Source organism: Portunus trituberculatus, chromosome 50 (assembly GCF_017591435.1).
Source record: "Portunus trituberculatus isolate SZX2019 chromosome 50, ASM1759143v1, whole genome shotgun sequence".
Taxonomy (NCBI): domain Eukaryota; kingdom Metazoa; phylum Arthropoda; class Malacostraca; order Decapoda; family Portunidae; genus Portunus; species Portunus trituberculatus.
The window spans coordinates 13736393-13748792 of NC_059304.1; the positions used below are offsets into that span (position 1 = coordinate 13736393).

Sequence of the window (12400 nt, forward strand, 5' to 3'; positions counted from 1 at the left end):
ACCTCTCTCTCTCTCTCTCTCTCTCTCTCTCTCTCTCTCTCTCTCTCTGCTAATAGTAAAGACAACAGAAAATCCAATTGGGACGTTGTATCAGACCGGCTAAGCTAACAGGTTCGCGAGACACGGGACGCTAAGTGGACGAGTGAGCCTTAAAGCGAAAGGTGCAGCCAATGAGTGACACACTTTCTCAATAACGCTGTCCGGTGTAATGGCACAGCACGGTGACGTCCAACAACACGAAGATATTGATCCTTTTTGACTACAGTATCTTTTATATATTTTTTTGGCGCAACACGGTGACGTCCAACAACATGAACAGATATTGATCCTTTTTGGCTACAGTGTCATCTTATTTTTTTTTTTTTTTCGTATGCTTTGATTCTGTATATATATAAAAAAAGAAATGCGTTCGGGCTATCTATATTTCCTCTTCCATATGCCTTCAGTACTGGGATTAATTTTTTGACCGTGAGTTGGGTTACGATTAGATCTTATTTTACATTAAGAAGGGTTCATGGAGGTCAGAAGATTAATGGCCAGAATCTTCACTATTTTAGTCCTCGCAAAAGTTTCTGAAGCAGTGAAAAATCACGAAATAGTAAGCAAAATTAATATGAAATTGTGTCATCGTACTGAAAAAGTTAAGTGTATTCGCATTTCGGAATACTGCATTTAAAATTTCGACACCTCAAATTTTCGGAATGGCAGTGTTTGCAGACGTACTTAGCCACGCTCATAACCATTTCCCATCTTTGTTGGAAGGAGAACGCTTCTTTCGCAAAACAATTCAGGGCAATGCGGCTATAACAGTACCATTATGTGCATTTCGCCGCGCACAGCCCCGGAACGGCAAACAGTCACGATGAGGAAGGGTGAGGAGGGGCAGCCTTCCACGCCTCGCCTGCAAATCCTTAGAGGCTTATAAAAATCATTATATAATCTTTTCGTCCATTAGACTGAAGACAGAATGAAGAAAAAAATATGGATACAAACATTAACCCCATCAGGATACCATGACACGTTTCCATATTCATTCTGCTTACTATTTGGTGATTTCATACAACTCAAAAAAACGCATGTGAAAGATTAAAAGAGTGAAGATTGTGGCCATTAATCTTCTGCCCTCCATAAACCCTTCCTAATGTCAGTAAAATGGTCTTATCGTAGCCAAAACTGAAGATAAAAATTTGTCCTACTAGTATTGAAGGGTTAAGAAACGATTTAATTGGAGGAATAAAACGCGAACTCTTAGAAAAATATAAATATGTACATGTATAACGAAGAAATATCTGTAGAAATAAACACACTAAGAAAAAAAATAGTGTTCTACAAGACATTTAAAATTATTGATCTATTACCGCATTATTTACCTCTTCAAATACACATCTATTTCCCGCACGTGCCATATATCAATTGATGAATCTCTTTCATTTCTTGCTTGCATGAGAGATTTGATCATGAAAAGGGGAAATAACACGTCAACTGGATATCAACACGTGGCTGTACACACACACACACACACACACACACACACACACACACACACACACACCGCGTAGTGTAGTGGTTAGCACGCTCGACTCACAATCGAGAGGGCCGGGTTCGAATCCCGGCGCGGCGAGGCAAATGGGCAAGCCTCTTAATGTGTAGCCCCTGTTCACCTAGCAGTAAATAGGTACGGGATGTAACTCGAGGGATTGTGGCCTCGCTTTCCCGGTGTGTGGAGTGTGTTGTGGTCTCAGTCCTACCCGAAGATCGGTCTATGAGCTCTGAGCTCGCTCCGTAATGGGGAAGACTGGCTGGGTGACCAGCAGGCGACAGAGGGGAGGTGAATTACACACACACACACACACACACACACACACACACACACACACACACACTGCCCGAACATATACAGGGTCGTTACTCACCCACGCCGTGCAACAGGATGACAAACATACCTAGAAAGAGAAAAGCAGAAAAAAATTACATCAGAAACAAAAATAACCTTTTAACAAATGCAATTATATCCCTTCACAAAACAATAAATAAAACAAAACTATAAATCATAAATCATTACAATATTTAACTATAAACTCCCCATTTTAATTCCCCTCCAGAGTAAGAAAGGGACTATAATCTTATGGCACTACAAATGAACGTGGGACCCAATACGATCTCAGGTGACGAGACTCGACTGCATGGTGGGCCCAAAATAGACTAATAAACACACTCACTGGCAACTCTCCAACACTGGATAAACAAACGCCGCCATCTTGGTTGCGTCATTGATCAAATAACGCCACCTGCTGTAAAGAGCCTCATGATAGGAGTGGTGGTGGTGGTGGTGGTGGTGGTAGTAGTAACAGTAGTATAAGTAGTAGTAGTAAAAGTAGTAGTAATAGTGACAGTAGTAGTGGTGGTAATAGTGGTAGTGGTAGTGGTGGTTATAGTAGTAGTAGTAGTAGTAGAGAGAGAGAGAGAGAGAGAGAGAGAGAGAGAGAGAGAGAGAGAGAGAGAGAGAGAGAGAGAGAGAGAGAGAGAGAGACAGACAGACAGACAGACAGACAGACAGACAGACAGACAGACAGACAGACAGACAGACAGACAGACAAACAGACAGACAGACAGAGAGAGTACGTATTCCAGGACAAACGGACAGCCAGACATGTGTTCCCGATATCGGCACCAACAAATAACCTACATGACATTTTCAGTCTCAGTTGAAAAATGAAACGCAACGAAACTATGAGATTTTTCCCCGGAAGTACAGAAGAAAAGTGGGGCAGGGGTGTGTGTGTGTGTGTGTGTGTGTGTGTGTGTGTGTGTGTGTGTGTGTGTGTGTGTGTGTGTGTGTGTGTGTGTGTGTGTGTGTGCATGAGAGAGAGAGAGAGAGAGAGAGAGAGAGAGAGAGAGAGAGAGAGAGAGAGAGAGAGAGAGAGAGAGAGAGAGAGAGAGAGAGAGAGAGAGAGAGAGAGAGAGAGAGAGAGAGAGAGAGAGAGAGAGAGAGAGAGAGAGAGAGAGAGAGAGAGAGAGAGAGAGAGGATGGGTATGTAAGTTATCAGTAATTCAGTGTGGAAAATATGCAAGGAACAACAACATACGCACGGCAGTTCTGGAATACAATGAAGACAAAAATATACTAAAATATACTACCATTTTAATTCTACCTCTCTCTTACACCTCTCTCGCTTATCCAGGCTATGCTTCCCACGGGACTCAGCACACATCAAAGAGTCCTGGTTCTTCTCCTTCCCACAACACGGTCTCCTTTGTAGTTCTAAGGCCACTACACACATACCCTTCACACTTACATTGCTACAGCTTTACACCCTTCAAGAAACTTTCATTTTTGACATTTCTTGTATCTTTTTCTTGGCAAACATTTTCTCTACGTTCTTTACATACCTTACAAATCCCATTAAAATGTTGACTCCTTGCTTTCTTCCTTTTTGAGGTTCTCTTTGGGCTATCTACACTGCATAGCTGGCAATAGCGCAGTCGTGTATTGTTAGGATAGCAGTATGTAGAAAAATTGTAAGCTTGTTTGGGTTATTGTGATAGGATAATGCGCTCTCTCTCTCTCTCTCTCTCTCTCTCTCTCTCTCTCTCTCTCTCACACACACACACACACACACACACACACACACACACACACACACACAGCATGCCCGGTAGCTCAGTGGTTAGAGCGTTGGCTTCACAAGCTAGAGGACCGGGGTTCGATTCCCCGGCCGGGTGGAGATATTTGGGTGTGTCTCCTTTCACGTGTAGCCCCTGTTCACCTAGCAGTGAGTAGGTACGGGATGTAAATCGAGGAGTTGTGACCTTGTTGTCCTGGTGTGTGGTGTGTCTGGTCTCAGGCCTATCCGAAGATCGGAAATAATCAGCTCTGAGCTCGTTCCGTAGGGTAACGTCTGGCTGTCTCGTCAGAGACTGCAGCATATCAAACAGTGAAACAAACATTCACTGTCCATGGATAAAAGAAAGAAAAAAAAACAGTTTGCACAAAGAACGAGAAATAGAGAGGCATACTCAGAGGGAACGAAAACATGTAATCACAAGCACTCAGGGGAGGAAAAACAGGTGATAAGCCTGATAACAGCAACACATCAAACAGACCTGAAATTTGTAAGCAATGTGAAAGAAAAGAGGAGAAAGAAAAGCAAAAAGGAAAAGGAAAAAGATAACGTAAACACTCTTGCTTATACACCGTTTAGTTATTACGTGTAGTCTTTGAAGCTCAACAAATATACATCAGGTAATGGGACAAAGTACGAAAAAAAAAAAAACAGCACCTTAGGCAATATGAATCAGTAACATTTCTTGTTCTTTAATGACGAAAAAAAAAATATGGATGAATATTATAAGTTAGGTGGTGACAAGGAATTGAAAGAAAAAGGGACACAAATATCAAAAGTTATTGTTACTAATACTACTACTAATACCACTACTACTACTACTACTACTACTACTACTACTATTACTACAGAACTACTAGTACTACTACCACTACCACTACCACCACCACCACCACTACTACTACTACTACAGAACTACTGGTACTACAACCACTACCACTACCACTACCACCACTACCACAACTGCTACAACCACCACCACTACTACTACTACTACTACTACTACTACTACTACTACAAAGCTACTAGTACTACCACTACCACTACTACTATCATTACTACTATAGAAACAACAACAACAACAACAACAACAACAACAACAACAACAACAGTAACAACAACAATAATAATGAAATGAAAATAAAGTCCCAGGCTGGTATTTTGTCTTCCCTCTCCTTATATCCCCGGTGCCTTTTCCTGCGACCGTAGGGAGCCTTTCAGCGTGTTGGGTATCGCTGTGAGTCCTGGGAAGGTTTCTGTCAGCAGGAGACTGTCGAGAGCAGTGAAAGTATTGGACGGGCTGCCTTTTTCCTGTAGACCATGTGTGAGAGAGAGAGAGAGAGAGAGAGAGAGAGAGAGAGAGAGAGAGAGAGAGAGAGAGAGAGAGAGAGAGAGAGAGAGAGAGAGAGAGAGAGAGAGAGCGCTACACAGTTCGATAATGTATTATTATTTTTTTATCTGAGATCGGCTTCCCAGAGGCGTTCATATTCTTCTTTCATTTCCTCTTTCAGCAGAAACCTGCTGAGAAAAGAAGCTGGCAGGTGCAGTACTATTTTTAGATACGTATGTTGCAGCATATGCTTTTGATTTATCATTAATTTTCTTCATATTTTCTTTTCGTTTTCAAAGAGTGTCAGACTGGAAGAAAAAATAACAAATAAAAGCTAAGCAAAACTACCGACTGATATACTATTGTGTATACTGTACAAGGATATTACGACTGACCTTAGGCAATATGAATCAGTAACATTCTGCTGACACCAACAATAACATTACCCTGTTTTTACGAGTATCCAGCAGTGCAGGCGTATCAATAAAAGTACTGCGGGTGAGTGACGTTATTATACAAGTACAAATGTAATGAGCTTCAGTCGGTGACTTAATGTCTTTGGTACAAAGCACCACAATCGTATGCTCAGTATATTCATACGCGTTAGATTATCAACGCATTTGGGCGGATATTGCAAATGCATTATATCGAACGAAAACATTCGCAAACTTGGAGTGAGAATACTAATATTATCTTATCCTTTTCTATTTTACTTTTAAGAGTTGCAAAAAATGAATTTATACACACAAACTGTATACATATTTAAGTGGGAGATATTTATGATAGTAAAACAACATTGGAGCGTCAGGTTATATGCATATATCTCGCATGCTGTCCATTCTATTTAGCCCAGCGCGTGACGTGTCTTGCATGAGGCAGATCAAAGCCATTCCTTGTCTCAGAGAGCGGTGTGGTGGTGAGCGCCTGGACTCTGGAATCTCCTATGCTTTCTGGTTCCTGGTAGTGAAATTCTTATATTTTTGCACATTATAAAGATATCATGAAGTTCTTAATACCATAAGCGTATAAGATAATAAGACAAGTTACAAATACCCAGAAGGCAGCATACATGTGGCTCTCCCTGTATGAAAGGCACCAAAACACGTCAACAGCGTTTTCTAATAGTGTCAGCTATCATACATCCCACATCGTACACTGCCACTTCACACCTTCAATACTTGTCCATTTTCTAGAACAGACATCTTCTATAATGGATTGACGCCAGGGGTTTCAAGACATTTGTCCCTGAATTTTGGCTAATTCTTCACCAATCTTTAATTAAAGAAACAAACATTTGAAGTGGGACCTTTTTTTTATCTTTTGTTGCCCTTGGTAGGTGTCCCTCCTGCATACAAAAAAATCAAATAGCTTGAGTTAGACTTACAGAACTTTCCATCTCGGGCAGAATCATCTTGGTGACTCCCAAGACTAAGGAATGGATGAAAACATTACATGAACAGGGAGAAGTCTGCTGTCACCGTGTTCGCTTCCCGCCCACCAGGATGCACTAAGAGGAGCTAATAGAAACTGTCATGCTCCGGTCTTTGCAACTTCATGAATTAGAGCAGCAAAAATAAGAACATGAAAGGATTACTGCAGGTTGAGAAGTACATAAAAACACCACAAAGAGTTGAGAAGACTGCATCACCTCTGCACTCAAAAACTAACACGGCGGCATGCCAATTACTCCTCACAAGGCTATCTGGCAAAAAGACACAGGATCTCACCAAAATTAAGAGATGTAGGATGGTAAAGATAAAGATTTTTCTTCATAATCTGCACTGAGTTTATCATTCAGGAAAGTTTACATATCCTCCTTTTCCAGAGACGCAGCTCAAGTATCACCGCCACTCCCACGTCACTGAATTGCAAGGCTTTTGGTGAAATTTCTTATTGTGAACTGGTCTTTTTTCATGAAAGATTGGGAAAGCCGGCCAGGGCAACAAAAATAATAAAAAAAAAAAACCAGCCCACTTAGGTGCCAGCTCCCCTGCAGAATTAGTTATTTATGTCACGCTTTTTCCCTGTCTTCATTCTCTTCAATTCGCATGTAACTAAAGTATACCCAGCCATTCAATATCAAGAGAACAATTATTTTTATGAAGTGAAATATATTTGTATGATGTAGTCTTCAAATTCACAACATAAAGAACAGTGACTATTAATGTTACTACTCGAGTGAAATCTTGTTGGTATTGTATAGGATGAGGGAGATATGACAAATGTACATGTGTAGGTGATGACGCATATGTACAGTTCGAAGTGTAGTATTGTGTAGTATTATGCCCACTACGTGTTCAACAGGAACTCGATGAGACCAATAAAATGAAAGAATGAAGAGTGAAATGAAATGAAGATGTGTGACAGAAATATGAGGATGAGTGTGTGTTTAAACAATGGAAATGTGTGTGTGTGTGTGTGTGTGTGTGTGTGTGTGTGTGTGTGTGTGTGTGTGTGTGTGTGTGTGTGTGTGTGTGTGTGTGTGTGTGTGTGTGTGTGTGTGTGTAGGCGACTAAAATGTAGAAGCGTATTCACTTGAATATATATTTTTACAGATGCAATCCAAACGTTATATGATATTTGTTGTTGTTTGTAACATTGGAAAGGAAAAATACATACACACGAATGATTTCACAATTTCGTCTCCAATATGTTTAACAGGCAACGCATTCTTATGACCTTAACAACCTTCGTTACTCAAACAATAGTTAAGAAAACGCTGATTTTCTGGTACTTACTATTAAAATAACGATTCCATAACATAAATCCACTTCTCTTGCATCACACATTGTACTCGTCGTCTTTGTCATCCACACCGTCAACCTCACGCTCAGGAACACACGCTCCCTTATCGCTCTCACGCTCCTTTCCCACCCCAAGCCTTGCCCTGAGCATCTCCTCTTCCAGCGAAAGAATTCTCATCCTGACGGCGTGTTCCTTGCCTCTCGCCTCGCTCTCCTCCATCAACGCCTTCATTCTGAGCTGGTGTTCCTGCTCGGCCTGGGCAGCGAGGGTGGCGTGCAGGTCAGGGCAGCAGCAGTGGGAGTTTGAGAAGTGAGTAGACAGGCCGCCCCCACACCCTCTCAGCCGACTCGAGTCTCCCACAATGTCCAGCTTGGGCCTCTTGGTGGTTTGAGATAAGAGGTCTGCGGCGGTGTTAGTTCCCAGAGGGCTTCGGGAATAGGAGAGTGTGTGGGCGCCAGTGTGTGAAAGATATGAGGTCGGAAACTGAAGACTGAGCGGAGTTTTGGAAGGGCTGTGTAGGTTCGTGCTACAGGGAATAGTTGTGTTGTTCAGTCGCAATGACGAAGAGGTAAAACATTGAGCGGGTGAGGAAAGAGGCGTCCGCTGTATTGTCCCTTGCTGCTGCTGCTGTTGCTCCTCCTGTTGGTGATCATGTAAGGCGGCCGCTACTGAATTTGTCACGGAGACCCCTTGCTGGAGAGGCGATATCGCAGAAATTTCAGTGCGCAGAGGAGCAAGAACTGACTCGGAGAAAATAATTGAAGATGATTTATGCTCTTCTTTCTCTTTTCCTTCCTCTTCCTCCTCCTCGTCCCTCTTCGGAAAGTGTTCCTCTGGGGAGGTCGTGATGATAGTGTCCTGAGGCTCGTCCTTCATGTCTATCTCCGTGGCGAGTCCTTCCTCGAGAGACACCTGCATCACCTGTAGCGGGAAGACACCATTAGTCCGCCGCCACGCCTCCACAATTACCTGCACACACACACACACACACACACACACACACACACACACACACACACACACACACACACACCTGCTCGGGCGTGAGAATGGGCGTGTCCACATTGCCGTTGAAAGGCTTAACAGTATCATCTGTGGGCGGGGACTGTGTGGGTAGTGTGTGATTATGGCTGTAGTTGTCCAGCACCGCGAGACGCTGCAGGTGGCGCCGCTGGTGCTGCATCTGCTGGTGGAGTAGGCCGAGCAGCATCTCCGATATCGGGTCAGGGTCAGGGGGAGGCACCCCGCTTGCTACCTCCGCCAGGCGCGCCTCATACCGCCGGGCCTGAGAGGGTACATGTCGTGACTCATACAGAACACTCTCTCTCTCTCTCTCTCTCTCTCTCTCTCTCTCTCTCTCTCTCTCTCTCTCTCTCTCTCTCTCTCCTTTGGTCACCGTTTTTCCCTCCTCCCTGTCTATCTCAGGCTTTCCTCGTATCGACATGGCAATCTCCAGGTCGTCCCTCTTATTATTTTATGTATCTATCAATCAATACACCTGAGCCAGATATACCCAGATCTGTATCTATATGTTTATCTAGACGTTCATCTATCTAATCTCTCTCTCTCTCTCTCTCTCTCTCTCTCTCTCTCTCTCTCTCTCTCTCTCTCTACCTTTGCCTTCATGTTCTTATACAAGGTCTGAATCTGCTGGCGGGATCGAGGGGCAAGTGTGTGTGCGTTGAACTGCCTCGTGATCTCGTCCCACAGCTCAGACTTGCGAATGATCGTCTGCGCGTCGTTCTCTCTCGCGTCTAGTACCCCCATGTGCGTCGCCAGCGCCCCCAGCAGCAGTGACCGTTCTGCTGACGACGCACTGCTACTCCTGCTGCCGATGCTGATACTGTTCATGCCCAAGACGCCTCCTGCACCGCCTCCAGGGTTGCTGGCGCCGCTGCCTCCGCCTAGTGATGCTCGTGAGAATACCAGGCCTTCCATTTTGTTGTTGTTGTTGTTGTTGTTGTTGTTGTTGTTGTTGTTGTTGTTGGTGGTGGTGGTGGTGGTGGTGGTGGTGGTGGTGGTGGTGCCGGTGGTGCTTTCTGTTTCTAACGATTTTGTTCTTTGGTTCTCTCTCTCTCTCTCTCTCTCTCTCTCTCTCTCTCTCTCTCTCTCTCTCTCTCTCTCTCTTTTCTTCTTCTACATACACTTCATTTTGGACATATTTTAATCACGTTTTCTTCTCCATTGTTGTTCAAGGTGATCTGTTGTTTAGCCGTCCCTGTCTCAATAATCACTTACGGTCTCTTTACATGTGCGCGTACGTGACCACTTCACCACAACCTCCACACATTATACGCTCCTCAGTACTTTCTGCCACTCACCATTCCCCCGGCACCACACTACACGTCAATCACCACAGTAACACAGTCGCAAAAATGACAAAAGCACTTCACTTCACCACTTCACCAGCTTTCCAGATTACACAAACACGAACCACGAGAAACCAACACACGTACACACCGCTATCTTGCTACAACTCGAGCCTCAAGAATGACTCTGCTTCCCCCTTGGAGTGTGAGCAGCAGGTAGGCAAGAGGTACTGCTACACGAACAGAGCAGAGGTGCACGGTACACTAGCTGCTCCAACGACCGTGTATCGAGCTAGCGGGCCTTATCTCGACACGCTATCTCACCTATCGAGCCGTCCTTTGATAGCGAGGGTAGATAACACTCCCCTCCCTCTCTCCCTCCACCAGCTCCCCACCTCACTACTACACACACAGTTGGATATATCGGTGGGGGTTTGTCTGCCTGCACTGTGAAGGGGAGGTGAGGTACAGGGGTTGGAAGGGGTTGGAAGGGTGGTGGAAGGGGGTTTGTGTTTTGTGGTGGAATAAAAGTAGGATGGAGGGGAACAAAATTTGAGTTCAGGTATTTGGTAATGGAAATGTATGAATGTGTATTGTGGTATGCGCATGTGTTGTATTTTTTTTTCCCCTTTTTTTTTCTGGCGTTATCTGATTATTTTTCATTCTATTCAGCGTATCGTATAGGGTAGCGGTTATAGTGTTTTGTGTATATTACTTTTTTTCCTCGTATCATACAAGTTGTTCTTTTTTTATCAGTGTTTTATGTATCAATAGTTGTTTATCTGACTCGTTTTCGTTTTTTTTTTTTTTTTTTAATTTTGGCGCATGTATGTTTTGTTTCTTATCGATGTTTAATAGTGCAGGCAGTGTGCAGCAGATACATCAATGGTTTTCCCAGTGTGGTTAGTGATTTGAATGAATTCTCTCACTAGAAGGGTAAAATAAATTATACTAGAAGAACTCGCTTTGTCTGTCTGCTTGTTTATCTGTCAGTCAATCTCTCTCTCTCTCTCTCTCTCTCTCTCTCTCTCTCTCTCTCTCTCTCTCTTCTCTCTCTCACACACACACACACACACACACACACACACACACACACACACACACACACACACACACACACACATATAAGACTAACTCTTGTCTTGACGGCCGAAATCTATTTATTCATCTGATAAAATGTGATAGCTAGCGAATACTTATACCTGCCTGTGTGTAATTCACCTTGGTCGTCCGCTGGTTACCCCAGCCAGTCTTCCCCATTACGGACCGAGCTCAGAGCTCATAGACCGATCTTCGGATAGGACTGAGACCACATCACACAAACACAGGAGTGTTTGGCGATGAGGAAAGTCAGAAGCGACAGTTTGTGCTGCTTGAGAGAGAGAGAGAGAGAGAGAGAGAGAGAGAGAGAGAGAGAGAGAGAGAGAGAGACTTAACAGCAGATAATGTGACGTTAGTAGTAGCGAGGATGGAGACAAGCGGATGAAACTTGCTCAGCGCGAACCGCCAACTTAGACATGTAATAGTAAAGCCTAAAACTTAGTGCAGGTAATTAAGAGCACTGATTGAGACACATTGCAGGCGGATTCTGTCTCGATGCCACGACAACCAATGGTCTGAGGCAATTAATGGAACTCTGCTGGGAGGCGAGCGATTAGCAGTAGTGGTAATTGTTATAGTTTAGTGTGGTGGTGGTGGTGGTGGTGGTGTTGATAGTGGTACTAGTGGTGGTGGTGTGGGTGGTAGTAGTAGTAGTAGTAGTAGTAGTAGTAGTAGTAGTAGTAGTAGTAGTAGTAGTTGTTGTTGTTGTTGTTGTTGTTGTTGTTGTTGTTGTTGTTGTTGTTGTAGTAGTAGTAGTAGTAGTAGTAGTAGTAGTAGTAGTAGTAGTAGTAGTAGCAGTAGCAGTAGTAGTAGTAGTAGTAGTAGCAGTAGCAGTAGCAGTAGTAGTAGTAATATCAACATTATCATCATCACTGATTCTACATTTTGCATTTATGTAAGAGTGCTTGCCACTGTAACTGTTTGAGTTTGAGCAGCCAGGAAACAAAACATTGCTAGTCTATTGTTATTTGATCATTTGGACCTTCCGGACAGAGGAAGGATATTGTGCTGAGCCGCCACGCAATAAAAGTGTATTAGATTTATATATAAACTGAGCTTTGCTGCCTTGTCTTTTGACCTGATGCCGCAAAGTGGATCTTATTTCAGTTATTTCTATATTGTTTCCACGTTTGCTGGCGCTGCTGATTGGCCAGATTTTTTTCCGCTTTTCTCTCACACTCGACACATCTTGTAGATCTTTGTTTCCAGACTGAAATGTGGTCTAGATTCTTTTAGCACTGTATGGATATGATTTCAGCTCGTCACTGAGATCCTGAGACTGTGATTTCCTA

The 12400-nt window shown here is 43.4% G+C and overlaps 2 protein-coding genes across 2 annotated transcripts in view; one reads left to right on the forward strand and one right to left on the reverse strand.

Moving 5' to 3' along the window:
* Positions 1-6727: 6727 nt before the first annotated feature.
* On the reverse strand, positions 6728-10341 carry LOC123499489. The gene is made up of 3 exons (XM_045247515.1): positions 9313-10341; positions 8732-8983; positions 6728-8619 (listed from the first exon to the last, which is right to left on the reverse strand). Exons 1-3 carry the CDS (start codon positions 9634-9636, stop codon positions 7735-7737), a joined length of 1461 nt encoding a protein of 486 aa, XP_045103450.1. The 5' UTR covers positions 9637-10341; the 3' UTR covers positions 6728-7734.
* Positions 9476-12400, forward strand: part of LOC123499486 (chitinase-3-like protein 1) — a 33715-nt gene continuing 30790 nt past the window's right edge. The window contains exon 1 of the mRNA XM_045247511.1: positions 9476-9614. The gene's annotated coding sequence lies outside the window, so the exon portion shown is untranslated. The remainder of the gene's footprint in view (positions 9615-12400) is intronic.

What these genes read in the sequence shown, in the direction of transcription:
- LOC123499489 (XM_045247515.1), bottom strand. Translation starts at nt 9,636, where the DNA reads ATGGAAGGCCTGGTATTCTCACGAGCATCACTAGGCGGAGGCAGCGGC. An exon ending in ATAAGAACATGAAGGCAAAG is followed by an intron (nt 8,984 to 9,312) that starts GTAGAGAGAGAG and finishes GTACCCTCTCAG; the next exon opens with GCCCGGCGGTATGAGGCGCG. An exon ending in CCATTCTCACGCCCGAGCAG is followed by an intron (nt 8,620 to 8,731) that starts GTGTGTGTGTGT and finishes TTCCCGCTACAG; the next exon opens with GTGATGCAGGTGTCTCTCGA.